This window comes from Megalobrama amblycephala, linkage group LG22 (assembly GCF_018812025.1).
Source record: "Megalobrama amblycephala isolate DHTTF-2021 linkage group LG22, ASM1881202v1, whole genome shotgun sequence".
Taxonomy (NCBI): domain Eukaryota; kingdom Metazoa; phylum Chordata; class Actinopteri; order Cypriniformes; family Xenocyprididae; genus Megalobrama; species Megalobrama amblycephala.
The window spans coordinates 19,510,429-19,537,767 of record NC_063065.1 but is presented as its reverse complement, the minus strand read 5'-3'; the positions used below and the strand labels follow the sequence as shown (position 1 = coordinate 19,537,767).

Genomic DNA, 27,339 nt, shown 5'->3' with positions numbered 1-27,339 from the left:
GCAAAGGTGCATTAAATTGATCGAAAGTGACAGTAAAGACTTTTATAATGTTACAGAGGTTTCTATATTAAAGAAATGCTGTTCTTTTGAATTTTCTATTCATCAAAGAATCTTGAAAAAAAAAAAAAAAATCTATCAATCACGGTTTCCACAAATATATGAAGTAGCACAACTGTTTTCAACACTGACAATTATGAGAAATGTTTCTGATTTTTGAGGATCACGTGACACAGAAGACTGGTGTAATGGATGCTGAAAATTCAGAGGAATACATTTTAAAATATAGCTGCAAGCAGCAGTTACGGGGCCAAGCGCAAAAATGGCACAATAAGCCAGCCAACATGGCCGGGAGCATCAGACTAACTGCAACAGTGAGCAATTAAAGACCCATTAAGTTCATTTTAGGCAAAAAAGATGAAAAATGATAAAAATTGAGGATTTACTGGTTCATAACTTTCAACCAATAGGTGGTGCTGTGACCAAATTAATGTGGTATGGTCAAAGTAAGGTGATGGGGAATGATGCAAAGTTTGGTGTCAATCTGCCAAAGCATTGCAGAGATACAGCTTCAAGAGTGTGTTTTGCATCATGCCTCACATTCGTTGCTCCGGTATACGAAAACGGTTTGACGTATTGACTTGAAATCCATAACTTTTTGTTGGCATGGTCTGATGATGATACGGTTCGATTTTGGTGAAAATCGGAGCAACGGTCTAGGAGGAGTTCGAAAAAGTAGGTTTTTAAAGAAAAACAATATGGCGGACAGGAAGTTCAGCCGACTATGGCAAATTTGATATCTGTGTTCTCGGCATGACCCAAGGAATCAACTGAGACCAGTTTCATTACAATCAGTTAAAATAGTCAAAAGTTATTAGCATTTTTGTAAATTTTGTTATAACTTTTAACCACAAGGTGGCACTGGTCCGAAACTTCTCAGGCTCCTTCAGGGCATTGTGCTTATGACCCATACTGAGTTTCGTAAAGATATGCTAATGCGTTCGTAAAATACAGCATTTTAGCACAAAATTCAAAATGGCCAACGACCAAAATGTCCGATATGGGAAAATCTAACGAGACCAAATTTATGATTTTTGGAAAAAATCATAAGCAAAAATAGGCATTTTTCATATTTCCACACCAGTAGGTGGCGCTGCGCCAAAACACTGCATGATGCCTCAGGTCATGCTTGTGATGACATGTACGAAGTTTGGTCTGAATACGATAAAGCGTTGCGGCGATAACAGCCTTATGTCTATTTTCGCAAGCACTACGTACAATTCGTTCGCGTGTTTTACGAAAACGGTTAAAGGAATCGACTTGAATTCCATAACTTTTTGTCGGCATGGTCTGAAGATAATCTGGTTCAATTTTCATGAAAATTCGAGTAACGGCCTAGGAGGAGTTCGAAAAAGTAAGTTTTTCAGAAAATTCAAAATGGCGAAAAAATTTTCATGACGGAAAATGACGTGCATTTGAATCGGCTTGACCCAAGGAATCAGAGGAAATTTCACAACTTTCCCGCAAGCGGTTCTATGGGCTGCCATAGACTTCAAGAGCGGAAGAAAAAGAAGAAGAAGAAGAATAAAAAGAAATCTAACAGATACAATAGGTGCCTACCCACCTTCGGTGCTTGGCCCCTAAATATATTAAAGCAGAAAACATTCATTTTAAATTGTACAATATTTGACAATTTTGATTAAATAAAATGCAGCCTTGGTGAGATTAAGAGATTTCTTTCAGAATATTTAGAAAATCTTAGACCCCAAACTTGAATGATAGTGTATGCTGTAGTAAATGGTTATGTGTGTGTTTTCAGCTTCAGAATCAGGAGTGTGTGCGTGCTCAGATAAAGCATGCAGAGCAAGAGATCAGTGTGAAGCTGGCTGAAATACTGAGACGACAAGACGATCCGACACAGAAACAGAGGACGCTGGTAGAGGAAGAGAGACACCGATATCTCAGCATGCAGGAAAGAGTTCTCACACAGCTGGGGTACGACACACACACACACACACACACACACACATACTTGTATATGTGGTTTACGTGGACTCTCCATAGGTGCAATGGTTTTATAATGGTTTTTAACTGTATATTCTATCCCCTTACACTAACCCTACCCCTAAACTTACACATCACAGCAAACTTTTGGCATTTTAGGAACTACTTAGTATATTTTTTAAGCCATTTGATTTACGAGGACACAGGAAGTGTAATACCCATGTCATTATAAACACTTGTGTCTTCATAAACCATATATACAAGAACACTCTCTCTCTCTGGGGAATCTGAAATTCACTTTCCTGTTGGCAAACAAATGCCTTTTATTCTCAGTCATTCCTTATACAATTCATTACAGCTCCTTTTTTAACTCATTATAGCCCTGTCCGCCCTGCTGCACGTAAACTGTAATTAAATCCCGCTTTAATTTAGCTGGTTAACAAGCGTGTTCTCCAGAAAGCTTTAAACATGCAAAACAGAACTCAGTGGGATTTAGCGCTGGCCAGAGATCAGGAGCAGCATTAACACTTGTTTTCCTTGGTTTTATGCCAGTGCCCAGTCAGCAGAGGACTCTGGGTGCCTGTGCGCAGTGAAATGTTGAGCCAACAAGGACAGTTTGACTTTTACATGTGTGGCGGTTGAGGAACGTGGCATCAAAACAGCATTTTCTCCTTTTTGTGAAAGAACTGCCTCATCTAATAAACCAAATGAAACATCATTTATATAATGATGCAGATAATATGATGTACAATTTCATTTAATTTCAAAACATAAAATGTAATGTAAAATGTAAAAATGAAAGTTATAAAATGAACTTCTTATTACTGTGATAGTAATAAGAATTAATAAATTAAATAAATGAATTAATAATATTTAAGTATATTTTAGCAATTCATCAGGTTTACCAGGTTAATGTAAAAACCTGTAAAATAATGTAAACCACTGCTTCTCAACCTAAAATGATTTAAATTAAGTTATATTAAAATAATCACACTTAATTTAAAGGGTTAGTTCACCCAAAAATTCTGTCATTAATTACTCACCCTCATGTCATTCAACACCCATAAGACGTTCACTCATATTCGGAACACAAATTAAGATATTTTTGATGAAATCTGAGAGGTATATGACTCGTCCATTGACAGTAATATAACCACCACTTTCAAGGTCCAGAAAAGTACTAAAGACATCATTAGAAATAGTCGACGTGACTGCAGTTGTTAAACCTTAATTTTATGAAGCAACGAGAATACTTTTTGTGCGCAAAAGCAAAACAAAAATAACGACTTTATTTAACAATTTGAACTGTTGTCATACATAGTTGATGTAGTGAACGCAGTGCAGGCTTCCGTGTTACGTCCAAACAGCGGCTTATTATTGGCAGACGCTGTTCACATGAGCAGCACGACGCATGCGTTTGATGCTGACGCAGGAGCCGGCCAATAATGAGTCGGCATTCTGATGTAGAACCTGGAAGCGCTGAACGTAAACAGCATATGAGAATGACACAGAAGAGAAGATATTGTTGAATAAAGTCGTTATTTTTATTTTGTTTTTGCGCACAGAAAGTATTCTCATCGCTTCATAACATTAAGGTTGAACCACTGCAGTCACGTTGACTGTTTTAACAATGTCTTTAGTACCTTTCTGGACCCTGAAAGTGGTGATTATATTGCTGTCTATGGACGACTTATATACCTCTTGGCTTTCATCAAAAATATCTTAATTTTTGTGTTCCGAAGATGAATGAAGGATTTACAGGTGTGGAATGACATGAGGGTAAATAATTAATGACAGAATTTTCATTTTTGGGTGAACTAACCCTTTAAATTCTAAAAAACATCTTTTTTTGGCTGCCCGTGAACAACGTCTACTTTGACACGCCCTCAAACACTGCAGTTGTACTTGAGGCCTGGAAGAGTTCGGTTAGGAAGCTAGGTTTGCTAAGGAAAATTCAGAGACGCAATGGGCATTTTGTTTTCCGATACGCACTGTAAGCAGTAGACCAATCAAAACAGACTGGACCATTTGACCAATCGGATGAGAGTAGGTTCTCGGAAAAGAGGGGTTTAGAAAGACAGGATCCTTTATTGAACTATTTCAGACACTGTGAGAAAAGGGGTGATGCTGCAATGTATTTATGAGCAAAATTAGTGTTTTTTTGTTGTTGTTTTTACCTTGGATGCATATAAACCTATTGTAGCAAACCTCCAAAACAAAATTATGAACATTTAAAATAGCATAATAGGGGCACTTTAATAAAACATTTGAAAACGAGCAGTATTCTTTGAATATTGTGTTGCACAACTGAGAAACACTTGATATAAACATGTATAGGTGTAACATAAGTATATCATAGTGGCCATAATGTAATAATTCTCAATAAATTGCCCTCAAATACATACATTCCTCCTCCCATAGTTTCCCCAAACCAGAAATTTAGCAAAATTTAAGACACTGTCAGGAGGATAAAGTGACATCTGCACTGCCCTCTGGTGTCACAACAGTGTCATTTCATATATTCACTGGATAACTTGAACGTGAATTTATGTGGATGGATAAAATATGAGAAAATATGAGCATATTTGTGTTGTTATTTGTGTCATAACTGTCCCATATGTTTGTGGTTAGGGATCTGGAGCAGTATGTGGAGGCTCTGAGGACTGACTCCAGCCCTGCCGTGTCTCAGAGAGCCGTGACGCTGAAGGAGGTAGAGGAGGGAGCTGTCAGCCTGAGGAAAGTGGGCGAGAACCTGGCTGGACTGAAAGGTACAATAAAAATTACTCACTGAAAGAGCTTAGGCAAACTATTTTGTATCATAATTGGTGGTAAGTGAGCTGCTTTCTTGTTGTTCATGATGTTTCAGTGACTTCCTTAGTTACAGGAAGTTGAATATTCTCTGTTGTTAGACCTGCCCGCACATGTTAAAGTAATGCAACTTGCAGAAACTGTGGGCCAGCTGTGTCCCTGGAGGAGTGAATTGTGAGAGATCCACTGCGATAAAGATCACAGCTTTGTAGGTAACAGATACAACAAGACTTGGCCTGTGACGCAGTTTGTCACTTTCTTACAGTACTATAATGGCATCTTTGTACAGAATAAACTCACATTTCACACCTCCAGGGAGAAACCTCCCACTTAACTACGTTTCATAAACAGACATGCAAAAACAGATTTAAATGTCAGGGAGTTTTCCTAACTGAAGATGATTCTCAGAATAATAGCAAAGCATCTTTTTCTTGCAGGAGAGTTTCCAGCCCTTCAGGCCCACATGCGAGCAGTGCTCAGGGTGGAGGTGGAGGCTGTAAAGTTCCTAAAAGAAGAGCCCCACAAACTCGACAGCATGCTGAAGAGAGTCCGAACCCTCACGGACACACTCGGAAACCTTCGCAGGTACAAACAGAGAGAGTAAGAGATTGAGACAGACATTTCATTTGCAAATAAAAAAGATTGCGGTTTATAAAAGACTTTATGACAAACTTTATGGACCTACTGTATACACCTTCTAATCCCAGCCGCATATCTGTATCGTCAGAGCTTTATGGAATTGTATATGCAGTTTCTGTTCTGCATCTCTCATTCATATTGTAATCATGTGTGAGCAGAGACTCTGTATAGGTTTAGACAGAGGAGAGATCTGGAGCATCTGCTACTAGTCTCTTCCTTTCTCTTCCATGTCAAACCCGATCAGACTCAAGCCTGTTGCTGTTTTATGAATACGAAAATGTAATGAATATTACCAGCACTCTAGAAAATTGTGTTTTATTTTAAAGCCGCTGTGTGTAATTGCAAAACTAAACAGCTTTTTACACGTTCTAATGAAAATGTGTGTGAAAATAGTACCGGCTACAAGGCTAGGGTGCTGAAGGTTGTTTCCACAGTGTTGGTATGTGGTTGCTAGGGTGTTGATAGGTGGTTGCTAAGTTGTTCTCGGTGGTTTCTAACTGACCAAGGTCAAAAGACCTCTTTCAGTAATAGTCACTGGGATTTTTTCACCCCTTTTGTCATCTGCTGAGCAAAAATCAGACAAAAGCTCCAGTGCTTAAAGTCATTTAAATTAAACTACATTGACACATTTTGCTTTTTATTTTTTCGTTTTTACATTTTCTTTTTATTATTCTGTTTTTATTTATCTTTTTCCCCTTTTCTTTTTTCTTTTTTAATATGTATTTTATTAGTTTTATTTAAAATAAATTACATTATGACTTTCTTTTTCTTGTTTTTTTCTTTGTAAATTTTATTTTATTAATTTTAATTTAATTAAATTATGACTTTTTTTCTTTACCTTTTGTCCTTCTCTTTTTTCCCTTTCCTTTTAGTTTTTAACATTTATTTTATTATTTTTATTTAAATTAAATTACATTGTGGTTTCCTTTTTATTTAATTTTATTAATTTTAAAGTTAAAACTTTTTCTCCTTTTTCTTTACCTTTTTAAAAAATATATATATTTCTATTTTAAATTTATTTCTAATCCTATTTACATTTTTTAATGTTAAATGTATGTTTATTTTATATTATATTTTATTTATAAAATGTATATAATAATATATTTTATTTTCAAATACAAGAAACCTAATATAGGACTCATAATATTCATGTCTGTAAATGTGCAGGACAAGTTACAGGTTTGATCAAACCTCAACAGGTTTATCAGATACTCTGTCTTCCATTGTTTGTTCAAACATAGTATTGAACCAATGTTGAGCAATTGACCCCATATAGCCAACGGAGGAAATCAGCTATGATTTCAATTCTTCAAAAAATGCACATTGCAGCTTTTAATCCTCAAAAATATTAATAATTCATAAGTCTGTGATTTTAAATTTGACTAGATTTTAGTTTATTCTGAATGATTTTCTCATTGATTTCTGTTTCAATAATTATTTGTTCTCTAGGTGTGCCACAGATAGTCTGCTGAATCCCTCTGACCCTGTTCCCTCAACCCCAGCCTCTGAAAAAGCAGAATCGGCCATCGTTGAATCCTTTGAGCCTGCCTCGGTCATACCTCAGAGCTCCATAGTGAGATCAGAGGTTATGTCGTCAAGCCCTATGGTGATCCACCATGCCCAGGCCTCTCCTGTAGCCTCACAACAATCCCTGAAATCCACAGCACCTTCACCCATTCCCCCTGCAGCACAGAGACGAGAGTCTACACCTTCACCTACCAAACAGCTCAAAAAACCTTCACTTGAGCAGACACAAATACCAAATACCAGCAGTAATGGAGTCTCTGCTAATGACATTCATAGTAAAGGTCCTTCTCCAAACTTGTTAATTGAGGAGATCCAAGCAAGCCACAGCAAGAACATGAACAGGGCTGTGTCAATAGAGGTGAGTATTGTGCATTCAGTCACATCACGTTTATTTATATAGCACTCTATACAATATATCGCTTTAAAGCAAACAGCTTCATTTTTACTATAAATCAGTTCTCCAAAAAAGGCGGAGCCTCAGCACACACCTACCTACTATGCAAAGTAGCTTTTAAAAGTAATGAATTACAATATTCTGTTACTCCCTTAAAAAGTAACTAATTGCATTTCTTAGTTACTTTTTCATGAAAAATAATGTGTTACATTACTTTTGTGTTACTTTTTCTCACCTAGGCTGGGCTTGCTTGTTTGTTTTTTAATAACAACAAAAAAAGTTATATTTTTGGCAAATGTTAAGGCCCTTTTTCACACCAAAAGTGAAATGAATAAACCTCAGGCTGAAGGAAATGCATGTACAGTAGAGGGCGCTGCTCAAACCAACCTTTCAGCTGTGCCGCCATTCTGGATTAAAGAAGAATCGGATCAGTGTTACCAATTTAGCAATTTTGTCACTAGATTTAGTGACTTCCCTGTCCCTTTTGAGGCTTTTTTCAAAAATTTAGGGACAAATCTTCTTGGACAAACCTTATCTAGATTCTTATTTTGCCCATTGATCTATATTCATATTTATATAGATCAATGAATTTGCCATTATGATGTCATCTAGTGACATTTAGCTACCAGTTTTAGCTACTTTCAATTGAAAGCAGTTGGCAACACTGAATAGGATACAGGAGAAGGAAGTTCAACACTCTTATTTCTAAATCTAATCTAAAGTAATTTTCGCTTATTAGTATGGTTGAATTAGATCATTAGCAGCAAAGACAATGGTTAATAAAGTGAGATTAAATACATAAAGTATATTTGTGTAATTTAATATAGTTCATTATTACAGATTTGCATAAAATTCCGAGCTTGCATTTCACTGTTTTTATTCATTTTGAGGAAAACAAAATGCTTTCATGCAAGTGAGATGAGTAAATGCATGTTCACATTTAGTCTAGAACTACAATAACCATCATGTTTACACAGCACAAACAATGCCTGTTTATTATTTCTCTGCAATTTATCTCTCTCAACATGGGGACAGGAGAGCTGTCAGTCAATACATGTAAAAAAGTAACTTGCTTTACTTATTTGAAAAAGTAACTTAGATATTTTGTTGTAAATCGAAAAAGTAATGCGTTTCTTTACTAGTTACTTGAAAAAGTAATCTGATTAGGTAAGTTACTTGTAATGCATTACCCCCAACACTGCTACTATGTAATCTCCAAGTGCCAATGGTAGTTCGAAGGAGCTTACAAGCCAGAGTAAACATTTCTGGAAAGTTTGCTTTGACAAGCTTTTTCGAACTCCCGAAAACTGGCCAAATTTTGTTTGTAAATTACGTCACACCAGTTAGTATATTGTGGCCTTTGGGTGAAAATGTGCATTCTCTTGTTTACTTACTGTTTTTTGTTTGGTATCTTCAGGCTGCAGAGAAAGGATGGGAGGAGAAGAGGCAGAACATTGGTCATTATGATGGGCAGGAGTTTGAACGGATGCTCCAGGAAGCAGAAGCCAACATGCTGAGAGGAATACCAAACCTTGAGGTGCCCAGCAAACTTGAGGGCTCTCCTGCTCCTCCTGCCTCCCTGGAGGAGGTGATAGAAAAAAATGAACCTATAGCAGCCCCAACAGAACAAGGTAAGAGACCTAAAAACATGTTAGTGCTCTTGAGACTACTATTTGGCGATGTTTATGCTTATTTTTTCTTTTTGCAGATGACAATCAGCCAAACTCTGAGAAACCTACTAAGACTGCTCCAGAGAAACCTCCCAAACCTCTAGAGAAGGCAGTTAAGTCAGCCTTGGAGAGACCTATTAAGCCCAGCCTATCCATCAAATCCAACCTAGAAAGACAGAATAAGACTCAGGAAAAAGTTAAGCTTCAGACCACAGAGAAAGCCAACAAGTCCCCTCCTCCACCCCCACCTCGACGAAACTACACCACCAACACTGGGATGACCACCACCCGCTCTGGAGAAGTCATTTACACCAGCAGGAAGGAGTCTGTTACGGTATAAGTTTATTTGTAGGACAGACTTTGACTTAAGTCCAAATAATAAAATTAAATATAATTATAAAAATAATTATTAATATAAAATAAAATATTATAATATATAAATAAAATTGAATTAAATAAAATGTTAATTATTAGAGATGCACTGATGTATCGGATGATTTTTGATCAATTTTCAAGCATCACATTTTGGCTATAGCATGCTAAAGGTGATATAACAAGCCAATGGTTTATTAATTAACTGCGTGAAGACACTGAGCTGTATAATATCTGTTGCATAATCTAATATTCCTGCTGTGCTGCTGTCTGCGTTTTAATGGTAATCAAACAACAAAAGAAAACAACAAAAATCACTCACTACTCTTGACTAAATAACTTTGATAAGGATTAATATGTATAGGGGCCTATGATTTTTCACGACGTGGAAAACGCAGACAGAATCGCGGGAATCCAGTCATAAAAATGGAATTTACTGTAGGCTACAACACGGAATGTCACAGAATTTGTCAAAGTTTTGATGAATAAATAAAAAGTAGGTCAGTACACTTAAATCAAATTGTAATATAGACTAGTGTCTGTGAATATTAAGCCACAAAAAGACTATTTAAAAGTGAATCCTGCATGTTCTGCGTGTCTCTGTGTGAATGAATGGTGCAGACACACAGTTTCATTTACCTCACACATTGAAGCACGCCCCAAAAAATCCTATCGTTGCATCCTTATTAATTATATTTTAAAAATATTAATATAATTTGTTGAAATACTTTGTAGGAGGGTGAAGAGGAGTCCAACAGTACAGCGTCTCAGTCTGAACCAAAAACCCCTCCAGAGGCGAAGCACAAACCCATTACTCCTCCTCCTATCGCTGCCTCGGCCATCACTGAGGAAGAGGATGAGGGAGACAAAATTATGGCAGAGCTACAGGTGAGATACACGCAGAAACTCAAACATACATACACATGCACTCTAATACAGACCTATAGCAAGCATAACATAATGTTCTTAATGGGTATAAACCTTAATATATGTATATGTGCTCACTGACTAATTATAAGTGTTTTGATTTTAAAATGTCTTGGGTGTGAAGTTGCTTGGTGTGGGTGTTAAGATGCTTTGGTGTGTGCTCTGTGGCTTATTCGGTGGCAGTTTCATTTCCCTGCACTGGATTAGTTTCTGTTCCCCACAATTCTGTAGATAAACATTCGTAAATTCTAAAAAAATATTCAAAAATACTTATACACCATTGTTTGCAGTTTTACCGTCAAAGATCGAATTATTTCCTTTTTATCTTTTAAATTAGTAGACATACATTTTTAAATAGAATAGAACATGCATGGTAATGTAATCAGAATATATGTAAAACAAATGTAATTATATTTGATAAAAAATAGAATACAATTAAAAATACAATTATATTTCAATTGTCTAATTAAAAATATTTTATTATTTAAGCATCACTCAAATAAATATATATCATCTCTAGATGCCAAAATATCAAAAGGCAGATAATAATTTGATAAAACTCACTGTAGATAATTTCTGTTACATTATACAGTAACCTTGAACAGGTTTGCCCAATTTAATGATGGGCAGATTCTTATCTTTAATCCCCTTCCTCACAAATTCTTCTTCTCAGGTTTTCCAGAAGTGCTCTGTTAAGGAGGTAGGGCTCAAGGGTTTGGTAGAGCCACAGATCAGAGAGCTAAGACCTGGGGTCTTACTGCCCCTTAAAGATAAGAAGGTAAAGGATATGATGTCCTTTAGTAGACCCTCCAACTGCCTGCCTGTACCAGCCGCTTGTCCCTGATGGCTGTCCTTTACAATGCTTGTTTGGCTTTCTTACCCTTTGCTAACTTCCTCTGTACACTCTTGGGATGGGTATCTGCCACCAAAAAATGTTCTCACTGTTCTTTAAGTTTAAATTCTGTTCCTTTCCTTTTATTTCTACTGAACTCATGACCTGTGCTGATTGTAGTGATGTAGTTTGAGCCAAAGGGGGAAACCGATATGATTGGCTTTGTGTGCTCTGAGTCATCCAATCAATAAACTAGATTTTCGACACTCTGCTGTCAAAAGGGTGTTGTGTGTGTGTTTTCTTTTTTTACATTCATTGTAATAAAAAGTACGTGATCCCAGTTGGATACAAATCAATTTCCAAAAGCTTTATTACCTAAAGTTACATGATTTTCAAACATTTATCATGTACAATGTATACTTACAGCTTGAGTTATCTAACCAGGTGTAGCATTAACAAATTGTCCTAGCCAAAATGTCATTTAGCAGATTTATGGGAAAATATCAGGACCTACTTTAATGTGGCCATCTAATTTTCTCTTTAGAAAGGGTCCAAACCATATGCATCAGTAGAATGTAGCTTAGACTTGGTTTAGTCATGAGGATTTTAGAGGATACTTTCAGCTAGCAGTCTGGAGTTCAGAATTTGTTCTTTGATCTTCTCACTTTGCTGCATGCCTGCTACTATATAAGCCTCCTTACTTATTTGATGGATTTTCAGTCTCGCCTTTTCTCTCTTTACCTTAGTTGCACCTCTTCACTGAACATTTTCACATTATTTTCTCACTGTTAAAAATTATGCAGTCTTATTTACTGGTGAAACATATTACAGAAAAGCAACCTTTTGATCTCAAAAGTGTATTCAGCCAAATAAAGTTTTGGAAAAAGTTGGAAACAGTGTTGGTACATGCATTACAACTCTTAAGTTTTCAGTGTTTCGTAAATTTTACATGTAATTTTGGGCTGTTTATTCAGAATAGTTCACAGATGCCTTAGGTATAGCTCCAAATTATGATCTGTTATTAAATTATGAATCCAATTAATTACATATTTTATATGTATATGTGTAACATTAATAGAGAGAAGAGAAATGGTCTGTATTTCCAGCTGTAACATATTATTGGCATCATTATGGTTAGAAATTTGGTTGATTTTATACTATTCTTAAAATAAACATTTTGATATGATACAATGTATGATCCAAGAATATGTTGCGTCAAAAGCAGCCTAAAGGTCTTCAGTGGTCTTAGAGTAGTTTGTAGACTGAGATTTGTTCTTTGTGAGATGATGTTGTTCCCCACAAACCACAGAATACAGAAAACCAAGACGACAAGAATCCTGACACAGACGAGAATGGCAACAATACAATTCGTCAGAGTCCTGGGGTGAGCGGCAGTGTTTCTTATCATAATGAAATAATTATCATAGACTTATTGTAAACTCCTACAAGAAATTTATAAGATGTTATGATAGTATGAGCTCTGAAAAAAAAAGTCTTAGTGACAGCCAGTCATTAAATAACTGAGACCCCCTATCTGCAATATAGTTATTAGCTCCCCTATCAGGTTACTCCAAAGTGTGTGTCCCTGCAATAGTGTTCTGTAAAACCTCATAAAGACCTGGTAATGGCCAAACCAATTGTAGAGTATATAATTAATTCCAGATAGGATTTATAACAAACTTAACTAATGGAATCTTTTTTTTTTCTGACCTTTGACCTTTTAAGGTCATCTACTATGTCACAGCTCAGATCTCCAAGGGGACTTCATCAGCGTCAGAGGAATCAACAGAACGTAGAGATGCATCACAGTCTCCCCCATCACAGGTGTCACATGTCAATGCTTCTGACCAATCCCAAAGCCAGCTGCAGGTATCCACTAACAAATTTGGTGCCCTCAAAAGTAGCGGCCCAGCCAGCTCTTCTAGTTCTCTGCACCAAAATCAGCTGTCTCGTTCAGCCTCTTTGAAGTCAAATCCACCCTCTCCATTGGAAGAACTTCCAGGTAGCCCAACCCAAGGGAAAGTTCATGTGGTCAAAGCTGCTCAAGTGCAGGTTAGCATAGAGGAGAGGGTAGAGTCTCCAACATCAATTTGCTCACCAGTCTCCTTTGGAGACACTGAACACAGTGTTTCTAAAGCAATTCATGTTGGGCCAGATTTAGCGAATCAGAAGCTTCTGTTTGGTTCATCCAAGGCAAAGGAAAGGAAATTTGAGGAAATTGAGGAAAATGATGAGGCCTTTCTCAGTCCTGATCTGCCAGGAGAAGAGCCACCTCCACCTCCTCCTGATAACTTTGCCTTCATGATCACTAACACCAAGGTACAAGCCCTCTCCACTGGAGAGTACCATCAGCTTGTCAATGCTAAGAAAGGTAGTGTGCAGACGGTAACTGTTGGCAACAAACGACCAAGTGCTTCTGACAGTGGCTCAGCATCACGAGTGGATGCCAATACCAATGGCCCCCCTGGTGCTGACAAAAAGCCAGTTATCATCATCTTTGATGAGCCAATGGACATCCGCTCAGCTTACAAACGTCTCTCTACCGTCTTTGAATGTGAGGAGGAGCTAGAGCGGATGCTTGCAGAAGAAAGAATAGATGAGGAGAGTGAGGAAACCGAGGAAGAAGAATGGACTAGAGGAGTGCAGGTCAAACACAATGGAGATGGTAGAGATTCTGGAAATGTTACTGGTTCAAATTCTTCTGCAGATGTCACAGATGGTCAAGTCATTAACTCTTTATCATCCTCATCTTTATCTGAGGGAGGGGCATTAGTAGATGTAGACAGTGATGCAAAGCAAGATGGAAAGAAGAAGTTCAAGTTTAAGTTCCCCAAGAAACAGTTTGCAGCATTAACACAAGCCATTCGCGCTGGAAGTAAAACGGGCAAAAAGACTTTGCAGGTTGTTGTCTATGAGGATGAGGAAGAATCAGACGGAACAGTCAGACAACACAAAGAGACCAAGAGGTTTGAAATTGCTTGCTCCAAAACAGAGTCCTCAAAATCAAATAAACAGGAACCTAATGGACGAACTGACGAGATTCGTAAGAGTACCTACAAAACCCTTGACAGTCTAGAGCAAACAATAAAGCAGCTTGAAAGCACAATTTGCGAAATGGGTCCGAAGTCTTCGGAAGACCCAGAAAGCTTGGTGAACCCTGAAACTCAGGACAAGAGTTCAGGGCACTCAGAGAAAGGACTTTCTCCCAAAACCTTTGTTTCTAGGTCGACTTCTGCCAGTAAAGTTCCTGGTCTCCGAAAAAAGACCAAACCACAGCTCCTTCCCCGACCTGCCATCATACCAACTACAGGGGTCTCAGTCACACCAGTTCCCACTCAACAGGTCTCTCTCTAGCTCCTACTACCTTAAGAAAGACTATGGATCTTTCCCTCTCCTCTTGCTCACAAGTTCCACCCTATCCAGTGACTTCTACAGATCCTTAGCCTCTCCTGTGGTGGAGGCTACCAACTCTGGGATCTGAACTTTTTAACACCTTCACATATTTTTATAAATATGGTGTGTTTATTTCTGGCGTGGCGTTTCATGGATAGACATTTGTGTGTTTACTGGTGCTCTAATCTTGGGTTAAGGTAGCCAAAAACTTTCACAGTCTTAGAACCACAGTCTCACATTGTTTCTGGTTCTTTTTTGTGGGTTCTAAGGCAGTCTTCAAAGAAACTTGGTATTGGTATTCTGGGCTGGTTTGCATGCCTCCTCATTTTCTGGTATACATACTCTACAGTGTCTACAGATGTGTTGTGCAAGCTTTGTCTTGCTGTGATTTAGTTTAAACCCCCCTGAAATATGGCTCTCATTTTTTGTTTCTTTCTTTTTATACCTTTTCTTTTCTGTTTGGTTTAAATCTTATTTTTTTGCAGAATGCCAGCGTGGTCTCACCTACTAGTCGGATGCCGGTGCCTGTTTCTGCCAAGGCGCGGCAGCAACCGGGCACCTCTGACAAAGAGAGGGCAACAAAACCGCAAAAGCTACAGGACTCTCAGAGGCAGTTCCGCCAGGTAGTCTTATCATAGGACCACTTGTCCAGTTAGAAAGATAGACACACCTAGGCATAGACTCGAGAGGAAAGTTAGTTTTGCAGGGCATACATTGAGAGGGAAAGAAACTAACAAAGAACCTGATGAGACCAAGCAAACTGTTCTTTGGTGAAAGGCCCAGTGCCGAAAGCTGTCTTTGAACTGTTGACGTTTTCTTCTGCTACATTTTTTGAATGGCTGTGACTGAAGGCAACTGACTGTTATCTCATAATACCATCGAATGCTTCTGCATGTTTGCTTTGCTTGTGGCTTTGGTGCTGTAGAAAACACTACAGCCATTGCTTATCTAACACTGTTGGATGCTTAGACTAGGGATTCTTTGACTAAAAACCACTGACATCTAACCCCTACACACTCCAATGCCTGTGACAATTCCCTTGCAAGTCAGGATGCTTCTCTACTTAACCCATTTTTGGACCCTTTACCTGTTTACCTGTCTGAGGAATCCCCAAACCCTGGCCCCACTGCCCAGGGTCCACAGATCCACTTTGTCCCCATTATCCTGTGGATACCTTTCCAATTGTACCTCCTCTATTTCTCCTGGAGCCTCCTATGGTCTTGAGTACTGGTTGGTTGCACTTACACTGCGCATTACTCACTCTAAAACTCACAATCCTACCATCTATCATCTTCCCTCTCCTTTCCATTTTACAGTCTATTTAAAGTGATATTTTTGTATTCTCACCCTGTAGACAGATAGTGTGGTGTGTATGCCTTTAGTACTTACATTTATAAATGTAGCTTCTGTGTCTTTGATAATCTGTCATGATTAACTGTAGATCCCAGTAGTATGATTTTAAACATGCTTAGAAATTTTACGTATCCTAATCAAGATCCCTTTTTTGACAATCAGTGTGTTTTGGCATCTTTGTTCGCAGGCTAATGGAAGTGCTAAAAGATCTGGAGGAGATCCCAAATCCACTTCTCCTACTGTGCCTGCTTCTAAAATTCCTGCTTTTTCCTCTAGTACGGGAAAAGGCTTGTCCCAGTCAGATTCTACTAATATTGTTAATTCTTCTCCTTTATCTTCCTCCCTTCCCGCTAGCAAATCTTCTATCCCTCCTCCTCGATCCAATTCCACCCCCTCATCTCATATCCCCTCCCTTTCTAATGGTTCTTTGAAATTTGCCCCTCCCACTCACAGCACTAAAGGCCTCTCTATTCCCATGCAGACACAAAATGGTCGACCTTCCACCTCTTCTTCCTCTTCCTCTTCCTGTTCCCACTCCCCTTTGTCCCCGACTATGTTGAATCAGAGTGCGAAGAGTATCCGTACCATTCACACACCCAGCTTCACCAGCTACAGTCGGCCGCACAATGGGAGTGCCGGTAAATCAGCTATCCCAACAGTAACTGTCGCTAAGGATGCTGCGTAAATTGCTTTGCTGCTTTGCAACCATTTGTTTATCTCTTAATGAGGTGAAGTCACTCCTGATTTACTTCGATTCACTTTTTAAGTTGTTTTTGTGATTTTATTTGTTTGAACAGAAAATATTGTTACATCGGAGTGAAATTTGTTTTGGTATGACTTTGGCTATTGCATGTTATTATTTTCTCTGTTCAGTTGAATGGCCAGCCTCAATTATTCAGTGTTTTAAACTTGAATCTCTGCAAATCATAGACATATAAAAAGATAAACTGTTTTATTTTAAAAAGTAAAAAGTTTCATTGCGGAGAGCAGGCTCTTGATCAAGGTTTTTACAGAGCACTTCATTTGAAAAGAATATTTATTTTTCATACAAGTTGAAGAGAGGCTAATAAGTATTAAAGTTAACATAGTAAAAAGTATGTAAACAATGTTTTGGTTATTAACATCCTCTAAATGATTGTAGATGACTGCATATGCATTTTTTAATAAACTGACAGACATTGGTTGTAGCCACAAGTGAAAAAGTACTGTAAGTATACTAACCATTTACACAAATTGTCAAACATTGTCTGTTTTTTTTTGTTTGTTTGTTTTTTTCTTACATGCACTGCCAATGTCTTTAAGATTTATTGTTATAAATTGACAACAGTTTTGCAATGAACAGTTGTCTGTCTATTCAGTAGTTGTGCCTGTTTGCCAAAGTTTGTAATTCACTTCCTTACAAATGACTATATATACTGTGTTAGACACTATGTACATTTAGGATAGGTTATATCTGGCTTAACCTACCTATGTCAAAAAATTCTTGATTTAGGCCATGCAGTCTATGGCTCTTAAATTAATGAGTACTGATATCTAAATGTAAACTAAAAATTGTAGTGATTGATAAAATCGCTCTCTACTTCACATGTATATACTGTAACATCTCTATTTCAGAGATTGTCTTTAGTTTTGTTAACATATTGTACCAAAGTTTATTTCTATGCATGCCTATACAAAATTGTAGAGAGAGAGAATGTAATAGAAGAAAATCATGCTTGCACAGACAGATTTTGTAAATAAATATGTTTTCTTTGGTTTTGTATAGCTTTAATTGCAGAAGCAATCTGTGTAAAAGTGTAGGTATTAAAACAAAGTTCTGCATGCTTGTCGTTTACATGGCCTCTCGGCTATGGTTTCTCCACTTCAACACTGCAAGTCCTTCTATTAAACATTTTGGCAGATATTTCAGGTGACTTGTGTTTTTTTTTTTATCACATACATATATTACACTTTGATATAGTAACAGCATTATAATGACATTCTTGTAAAGTACATGTGTTGTGAACTGTACCGGTCAAAACATTTAAGACACACTTTACTGAATTTATGTAATTTGTGTAGAGCTGTAGGCAAAAGCTATTTACTTGAAGAATCTAAAATATAAAGTTTTAAGTTTTGATTTGATTTGTTTTAAAGTCCCCCTGTGGTGAAAATAAAGTTTTTAATGTTGTGTATATGTCCATGTGGTGTTTTTAATATGCTTTAAGACAAACCATGAGCAAATTCATAAGTCAACATCATTGCTGAGTATTTTCTATTAATGATCAATTAACGTCACACACCTGTAGGTCATAGATAGGTGCGTAGGAAAAAAGACTGGTGTAGTCAAAAACGAAAACAACAAAGAAAATCCCGCACACTATCAACTTGCAAAACCGTAAAAATCGCTGGTGGTTCTGACGTCACAAACTACCTTGTAACCAATCATGTCAACGTGCCGGCAGGCTTTTGCATATAATTAATGACCGCTCAGAAGCAGGAGAGTCTCGAGAATATCCTGGTATATTTTTCTGTTGATATAAGGGTAATATAGCAGGTGTATGATGTATATTACGATGTTATAATGAACTATATGCTTTTCTCCACTGATGGAGCGTTTGTAAGGATACTGATTGTTAGAAGGCAGCTGTCTGACCCACGAACGGGATTATGGTTTGTGTAACATTAGCAACACATTATTATATTAGCTGTTTAATAATGTGGTGAAGCAAACGGCTTATCATATTAATTACTGTTATGTGTCTGGCATTGTAAAAAGCGATACCATTGTGCAGCGTTTACCTCACTAAGTAGAGTAAAAGTTGACAGAGTGGCTCTCTTGAGCTCGTGCGAGTGAGTGGAGGCGTGGCTAATTAACATTCATAGACCCGCGTATAATAAATGAGGCAAGGGTGTAAAGTTACATTCTAGCTATTTAAAGGCATGAACATTTTTTTTTTCACAGGAAAAAATGTTTAAATCTGTCATTTTGGTGAGTTTTAAGGGATAAAATTATTGACTACAGGGGGACTTTAAAATATTGGTAAAATCCCCATTCTTCCATTTGGGGGCCATTCCACCAAATGGGTAACATTTGCTTGTTGAAACTTTATTTTTTATATTTTTTTCAACACTCAGTCTAATACTACACATATTTAACTATTCAAAATGTGTATTGGTCAATCTCAGGCAACTTTATTTAATTTTTTACAACGTTTCAAAGCAGAATATGGATGCATGTTTTCTTAGTCCTGTTACCAAAACTCATGTACCACTTAAAAAGCATGTTTAGAAGCATGTCAATGAATTCCTTTGTATTCACCTCAAGAAAGTGTTTATTTTAAAGAAATGGTTGGGTATTTATTTAAATAATTGATATTTGTGACAAAAAAATCACTTTATATTAAGGCAAGGTGTATTTTAATAAAAACCGCAAAAAAAAAAATTAATTTAAAAGACAGAAGCCTCAAGTATATCATTTTTTAATAATTTAATTTATTTAACAGTTGTAGAAATGATGGACCAAACAAAACTGATAAAAACAGTGGTTTAACTTTATTTTTTAGAAAAATATATAAATTTAGTAACAGGAATGAGCACTTCGTAACAGGAATGAACACTAGGTAACAGGAATGAGTGTCCATATGTGTGTGCATGTGTGCGAGAAAGAGAGTGTGTACATGGCCGTGTGTGCATGTGTGTGAGTGAGATTTCTGTGTTGAAGGGATGTGCTATGTGCTAGTAGTAGTTCACAGCGAAGGAGGTGGAAAGAGAAAGAAGGAGAGAGAGGAAAGGAAAGACAAAAAGGGGGGAAAAGAAAGGGTTGTGGGTGTGTTTCACTCCTTCTCTTGCAGCATGCCATGAATGGGTGTTTCTGGGAACTACATAGTGTGGTTTCTCTCCATCTTCTACAAAAGATAAGAAAGACAAAGACAAAAAGATTAAGTCACTTCGTGGTGGACTGGCTCCCTGCAGGTATGGCATTCACACTGTAAAAATTAATCTTAAAAGTCTACAATTTAAGTCATTTCAATTGTAAATATGATATGATACAGGTGAAGAGTATTACATCAACTAATGTTCACATTATTAAATCAACAAAACAGAGGACTCTACTCACTCCTGTTACTCTTAACTCACTCCTGTTATTTTTCATATGAGTAACAGGACTGAAAGTAACAGGATTGAGGTTTTAAAGGAGTAGTTCACTTTCAAATTAAAATTTCCTGATAATTTACTCACCCCCATGTCATCCAAGATGTCCATGTCCTTCTTTCTTCAGTCGAAAAGAAATTAAGGTTTTTGATGAAAACATTCCAGGATTTTTCTCCATATAGTGGACTTCAATGGATCCCAAACGGTTGAAGGTCAAAATTACAGTTTTAATGCAGCTTCAAAGCATTTTACATGATCCCAGATGAGAAATAAGGGTCTTATCTAGAGAAACCATCGCTCATTTTCTTTAAAAAAAAAAAAATTATATATACGTTTTAACCATAAATGCTAATCTTGAACTAGCTCTCTTCTTCTTCTTCTCTATTAGAATTCCGGCAGTGTAGATGCTGCTAAGTGTATTACTGCCCTCCACAGGTCAAAGTTTGAACTAGTTGTTATATACTTGCATATTGTATAGGACAATTTAGTTCAAAAATTATTTCAAAATAGTTCAAAGCCTGTTCAAGATGAGCATTTATGGTTAAAACGTATAAACTTACTCTTTTTTTTTTTTTTTAGAAAATGAGTGATGGTTTCTCTAGATAAGACCCTTATTTCTCGTCTGGGATTGTGTACAGCCCTTTGAAGCTGCACTGAAACTGTAATTTTGACCTTCAACCGTTTGGGCTCCATTGAAGTCCACTATATGGAGAAAAATCCTGGAATGTTTTCATCAAAAACCTTAATTTATTTTCGACTGAAGAATGAAGGACATGAACATCTTGGATGACATGGGGGTGAATAAATTATCAGGAAATTTTAATTTGAAAGTGAACTAATCCTTTAAGCAAACAATGATCAAATACATGACATAAGGCCACATGGCGTACATGCTAATAGCATGAGGACACTAAGCAAATGGTTAATTAACTAATGTTAATTTTTTTTTTTTTAAATATACAATTAACATCTAAGAAATAATTTAGGTAAGAGGACAGTGCGTTGAGATTGACCTTCTCAGTCATAGTTACAATTTCAGCAAATATACAGAAATTACAATGAGAGTACTTATAGTCTTTTCATGGCCTGCATAAGATCCAGATGATGCAACTTCCTGTTGAAAATGTGTTTTGTGGCATGTTCCAAGTTTTTTAGAAGGGGCAATGTGTGAGGGTAACAGTACTGAGTGAAAACCTGGGGACACGACTGAAATGTGTATTTTATATAATATATTATGGATTTCTCATGAAATTTCTTTTTGTTTAGCATAGATGGTATATGGATTAACACAACAATGCAAAAAAAATAAGATTTCTGAAAGCTTTTAATGATTATATTTCATGATAAAGTTTAGGTTTAGACAGCGGGGACTTGTAACAAATGCTATTTTTTAGTGTTCTGAGCAGTTTTTAATAATGTTTTAAATTATATATTTAAAATTTGCAATTAGAGTCATGCATTTTGCTTAATAATAAAATGTATTTTAGAGTTAATTTTCATGCATATTTATACATACAATGTCCTGGGGACAGAAATGTTACCCAATCGGTGGAAAGGCTCTTGTGCTAATTTATAGTTCCAATTACTTTACTGCTATACTAAAATGTTTAGTAGTAGCTACAGAGTACATACTCTTGTCCAAACTTTTGGTCAATATTTCATAAATAACTGGCTTTCTTACTAAATCTTTTATAACCTAATAAGCCATAGTCTAAGTGGATTTACACACAAATAAATTTAACTTTACTGTAAATTTGAAGTATATATGCCAGGTTTGTCTTATGAAGTGCAAGTTATGAAGTTGTAATCATCACATACAGCAGGTAAAGAGACCAGTAGAGGGTGATGTGTGTTAATGGGGATTTTGTAGAAGGGCTGATGCTGCATCAGATGAGTTCACGTGTCTGTACATGTCATTTTTGTGTGATGCCTCCAACGTGAAGTCAAAGCCTATGACAAAATGAGGAAACATATATGAGCACAGACAACAGTCAGCTGCGTTGGTTAACAGCCAAATGAGGCGATAATTATTATGTGCTGTCTGCTGGGGAAGTCTCCAAACCTTGTTGTAAGTACATCATTGGTGATATTTATTTATTTATTTATTTATTTTACTTTTATTTTTTTTTTTATTGATTTTAGCATTTACCCTAGTGAATATTGGTTTGACTTGAAGTTCAGTGTTATTTCCAAGATGTATGTATACACATACACACACCTTTATTACTTAAAAATGCCTTGAAATATTGTTCTCTCTTGCTATTTATGTTGTTTTAAATAAAAATAATGCATATTATCATAGACAAGTTATATATAATATAAATGGATCCTTTAAAAGAAATATGAAATGTTTCAATGAAATGTTCTTAGAGATGTTTTAAAACAATTTACACACATTGCATCACTTTCTGCAATTCTTGAGAAAATTATATTGCTAAAACCTGTCTGTCTGATACTTTTTCTGACTATTGCTGTTCTCCAAACAGCAGATCAGTCTCAAAGTTTAGACCTGCAAGATGTCGAATCAATCTGTGGAGGGGATTTACCTCAGCTCTCACATGGAGAACATCCTGTTCTCAGCCTTCTACATTGTCATCTTCATCCTCTCAGTCCCGAGCAATGCCTTGGCACTTTGGGTGTTCTGCCACAACACCAACAACACCCCTTCCAAAGTGTTTCTGAAGCACCTGGCTATAGCGGACATGTCTTACGTCTTGGTGCTCCCCATGCGAGTGATCTACCACATGTCAGACGGTCACTGGCCTCTTGGTGAAGGGGCTTGTCGCGTGGTGGGTTTTCTGTTCTTTGTCAATCTCTACTGCAGTGTGTACTTTATAACCTGCATCAGTGTAGACCGTCTGGTGGCTTGCGTCTTACCACACAGAGCTCAAAATCTGAGAAAGGCCAAGTATGCCAAAGTGGTCTGTGCAATCCTGTGGGTCATGGTGACCATTTCCATGATGCCTGTCCTGTTCTCCAAAACACAAGTGACTCGATGGCAAAATGTCACAGTGTGCAAACAGCTGTACATAGAGAAGTCCTCTAATCCCACCGGCGCTGTGGTGTCCACTGCTGTTGCATTCATGATACCTCTGGTCACCCTGAGTGTTTCTTACATTCTCATATTTTTCAAAATCAAACAAATGACTTTTCAAGAAAGAATGCCTGCTCATCGCAAGGCAATGAGGATGATTGTACTTACAGTGCTTAACTTCTTGATTGCATTTGTGCCCTATCATATCCACCGATTTGTCTTTATCATACAGCATGATGACATGTCAAGGTCAGAATCCGAAAGACAAATGCTACATTTGGGAAATCGAATCACCTCAGCTTTAACATGCATGAGTGGCGTGCTGGATCCTGTCATGTACTTCTTTCTGGCTAGAAATTACCAAGCGACCCTGCTGCAGCTCTGTGGTAGAAACGCCAAGGAGGAGCAATCCACCGCTTGATCAGATGAGAAAGCCCATGATATCTTTTTCAGCTGTTAACTACCAGGCATAATGAAGCTCGGTATCTGTAAAACAAATGTTTAAAGTTAAAATAGTAGAAGTGGAAAAAGTATGGCTGATAATAATTGAAGATCATGACCACATTCATTCAGAAACTCACGATGTGCAGTATGAGTCATCAAGTGTGAAACTACCATTTGCAGAATACAAGATGACAATATCTCATATAACATATACATATGACAATGACATGGTTATCTTTGTTTATTTAACTTTTTTCAAACATTTTTCATGTATCAATATTTAATGTATCATATATCATTTTTGTATAGGCCCTTATACTTTTAGATGTTCAGATCTGAACAAAATATTTTTCAAAATCTCATCTTCTAATGTCTTCGCAAATACCATTGTTGCAGTGTTTGTTTCTTTGAGGTCATTATTATTAGTATTATTTCATTTGAATTTTAAAATTTGTATTTTAATTGCATTACATGGTTGATTGTTCCATGTACATTTTGACCATTTCATTTCCAATTTGGAAAAGAATAGCAGGAAAGTAAAAGATGGCTTTTTTTCTGGGTTTGTTAAAAAAAATACAGCTCAGTATGAAGCGTCACTTTCATCTGATTGGTTAAAATGGCTTATATGGCACCATGAAGAGTACAGCACTGACAATGTGTTACGCTTTAATAAAACATTGTCAGGAAATATTTGTAAACCACAAACAAAAAAGAGGTTATTCCTTTATTCCTATCATTAAAACGTAGACTGATAACATTAATGTTTTTGTTTGGTTGTTTAAAATGCAGGTCACAAAGTTATAAAATTAAACTTAGCCTACCTGAATTGTGCATATTTAGGTGTAGGATAGTGACAGAACTTTTTCAGATAAATTAGCAGCTTTTGCCATTGGATATTTAGAAACTTAGAAATGTATGGTTTTATAATAATATAGCTGCTTAAAAAGTAATGTTTTAGCTATGACTGCATGTATTCTTTTGTTATAAAGAACGTGAAAATCTCTTCAAGTAAATTTAGTTAACCACAGACCTCATTTTACTTATAAGCTGCTATTTCCATAGGAAATTGCACAGAAAGCCACATAACGTACAGAATGTCACGACACTCAGATCGAAACCCACCCTGCATCACAATGTGCATCCTATCCATCCTAAATAGTATAATATTTAGTATACATATATTTATTGTACATTTATACATATATATTTAGTATATCATATATCTATATCTATATATATTTAGTATATTTAAATATACATATGATAGACCTATACAAAAAAATTGGAAAAAAAAAATATTTTAAGATACTTTATGATATGTTGCCATACGGCAAGAATATATAAAAGTGGAAATAACTTAGAATAAGTGTAAGTGTATATAGTTAATATTTTTCCTCAGAAATGTTGTTTGTATTGAATCAATTGGTGCTATTATAACCTTTAGCAGTAATTATAGACAATACCTTATACATTTTCCAACATCTTGTGCTTTTATTTATTCCATTCTCTTTTGATGAATAATGCTTTATATTCTTTGAATTTCATTACATTTTTCATGAATATTATTTAAATTGCCAATTTAGACAGTTAAAAACAAATATAATACTGTTCATCATGTATAAAAACATTGACATAAATGAAACATTGACATAAATCAAAAACATTGCAAGTTCATGAAAATTCAACATTACGCAATCTTATGAGAGGAAGGTTAGGAAGATGAACCCCACATAATCCTTGAAACTTCATCTTTTTTCTGTACAAAACTTCACAAAGCAGTTTTTTTAGTTTTTTAGAGGTGAGGCACAGGTACACTTCACATTTGGTGCACTTCACCCTAACAATACACTTAGAGCCACTTGTACCTGCCTTTTTGAGACACCATGGTAGGCCAGTGGTTGGTCTGGGCCAGTAGTACTGGCTGTGGTGGCAGTGGGCAGACAGGTCTCCGATGTTGATTTAACCCTCTACAGCATAGCGTTGCCCTCAGGCAATTTTTCTTTAAATGAATACAACCAATTCAAAAGGTCAAGAAAGTGCCAAAGAACAGTCTAGTAAGGTGTGGGAGTCACTATCAAGCACCATTTAAAGGTGAGACGTCCTGTTTTGACACATGGTCACGGGAGCACATGGTATAAGAAGAAGGCAAGATTATTTGCTTTAGTAATTTTATTTAACCCTTTAACTGCCCCACCAAGAAAAAAGCATTTGAAAAATTTTTTGTTTGCATTTTTTATCTCATTATGTCACTAGTTATCACACTCACTGTATTTTTTTTCAATACATCCCATAATTTTTAAAATATCGGCCTCTACCAAATGGTTGAGATGGCACTTAAAGGTAAAATAAAAAAATTCATACACATACTATGAAATTCAGAAAAAATGAACTATAATACTAATTTATTTAAAACTTAATCAAAATAAAATAGTTTTATATATTGAATCTTGTTTATTTATTGAAATATTCTATAAAATATTTCAGATTTTCATTTTATGACAGAAAATTGCATGTTTTCTTGTTTTTTTTAACAATAAACAAAAATAAATAACACAAATAACTAAAAGTAACAAAACTAAAGACATTACATTCTTTCTGCATTCAAAAACTAAAAACAAAATAGCAAAAGATAGTAATATAATGGCATTTTAGGCTTTTATGATTCAAGAAACGCCATCAAGTGTGGTAGTGCAACAGGATTTTTCTCTTTTTTTTAGACATATGAACATTTCTCTTCTCAGACAGGGTGATAATTTGGATCCTCTATTGGGTCATCATCATCACTGAGACCAGCATCAGAATCTGGGGGGTTTTCTGGGGCAAGGGCCTAAAGAGTGCATGTTCTTGTACCATAGAAACTGTTGACATCCATCTAGTAACTGTAAAAAAAGCAACAACAAACAAATAAATAACAATCTCTTACAATTTTAGTAATGTTAGTTCACCAGCATGTCATTTAAGAAGTAATTGCCTCTGATAATTATGATTTCCACAAATTAATTCAATGAATTCATTATATTTACATCAAAAAATATGCAAAAGTGGCAAAAAAATACATATTTAAGAAATTATGTCAGCATATTCATGAAGAAATAACAATAGCTGTCATATTCATAGCTAATAATGATCAGAAGTTTATATTTCTCAGCAAATAGTCCATTCTGACTGCAGAAATGGATGATCTGAAAACATTACCTTAGCTTTTCTGCATTTACCTTTAAGTGTCAAATCAACCGTTTGGTTGAGCATGTTTTTGAAAAATTATTTGAAACATACTAAAGTGTTTTAATGGCACCAAGTAACATAATTTTGTAAAGTTAGGGCTCTTACAGTGTAATATGTCAAAAAAAATGTGCTTACCTTGCAAATTTTCACCAAGAACAGTTCACATGGCAGGAGTGATTTCTTTGTTTCTGACATCCATGTTTGAGGAAGTGTTGTGACAAGTGCTGTTGATTGACACTCTGACATCTAGTGGATTTTTTTGGCATAACATACCTCAACCAGATGGTAGAGATGGCTCAATCAGCTTGAGTTAAGTTAGGTACTCCTCTCAGTGAAATATAGTGACTCAAAATGTGCTCTACCATTTGGTCGAGCGGGCAGTTAAAGGGTTAAAATGACATGAACTGCTGTGAAATAGAGGTGTATGTCATAATTTGTTCACATCACTTTAGGTGTTCCTGCACACACAGGAACCCTGCATCTTCCCTTCTTATAACACATTATTGGCTATGCGAGGTATTGTCCAAAACATCCTCGAAAAGTACCCCTTATCGCACAATGCTGCCCTGAAGCAACGAAAAGAAAA

General features: G+C 36.3%; 2 protein-coding genes across 13 annotated transcripts in view; both read left to right on the top strand.

The window, feature by feature from the left end:
* The window catches only part of si:ch211-285f17.1 (sickle tail protein homolog), a 174,049-nt gene extending 156,230 nt beyond the window's left edge, over positions 1 to 17,819 (top strand). For 8 of the 12 annotated variants that reach the window (XM_048174758.1, XM_048174756.1, XM_048174753.1 and 5 more), the window contains 12 exons: positions 1,817 to 1,992; positions 4,633 to 4,769; positions 5,247 to 5,409; positions 6,898 to 7,333; positions 8,787 to 9,000; positions 9,078 to 9,373; positions 10,147 to 10,299; positions 11,012 to 11,116; positions 12,480 to 12,554; positions 12,896 to 14,512; positions 15,049 to 15,186; positions 16,104 to 17,819. In XM_048174758.1, coding sequence (XP_048030715.1) covers positions 1,817 to 1,992; positions 4,633 to 4,769; positions 5,247 to 5,409; positions 6,898 to 7,333; positions 8,787 to 9,000; positions 9,078 to 9,373; positions 10,147 to 10,299; positions 11,012 to 11,116; positions 12,480 to 12,554; positions 12,896 to 14,512; positions 15,049 to 15,186; positions 16,104 to 16,601 — 4,008 coding nt within the window. In that variant the 3' untranslated portion in view covers positions 16,602 to 17,819. The remainder of the gene's footprint in view (positions 1 to 1,816; positions 1,993 to 4,632; positions 4,770 to 5,246; positions 5,410 to 6,897; positions 7,334 to 8,786; positions 9,001 to 9,077; positions 9,374 to 10,146; positions 10,300 to 11,011; positions 11,117 to 12,479; positions 12,555 to 12,895; positions 14,513 to 15,048; positions 15,187 to 16,103) is intronic. The other 4 variants (XM_048174754.1, XM_048174764.1, XM_048174757.1 and 1 more) reach the window with 4 other exon arrangements.
* A 4,212-nt stretch (positions 17,820 to 22,031) lies between these two features.
* Positions 22,032 to 24,233, top strand: LOC125258012 (uracil nucleotide/cysteinyl leukotriene receptor-like). The gene is made up of 2 exons (XM_048174803.1): positions 22,032 to 22,118; positions 22,537 to 24,233. The coding sequence occupies exon 2, from the start codon at positions 22,567 to 22,569 to the stop codon at positions 23,503 to 23,505; it is 939 nt and encodes a 312-aa protein (XP_048030760.1). The 5' UTR covers positions 22,032 to 22,118; positions 22,537 to 22,566; the 3' UTR covers positions 23,506 to 24,233.
* Positions 24,234 to 27,339: the final 3,106 nt, after the last annotated feature.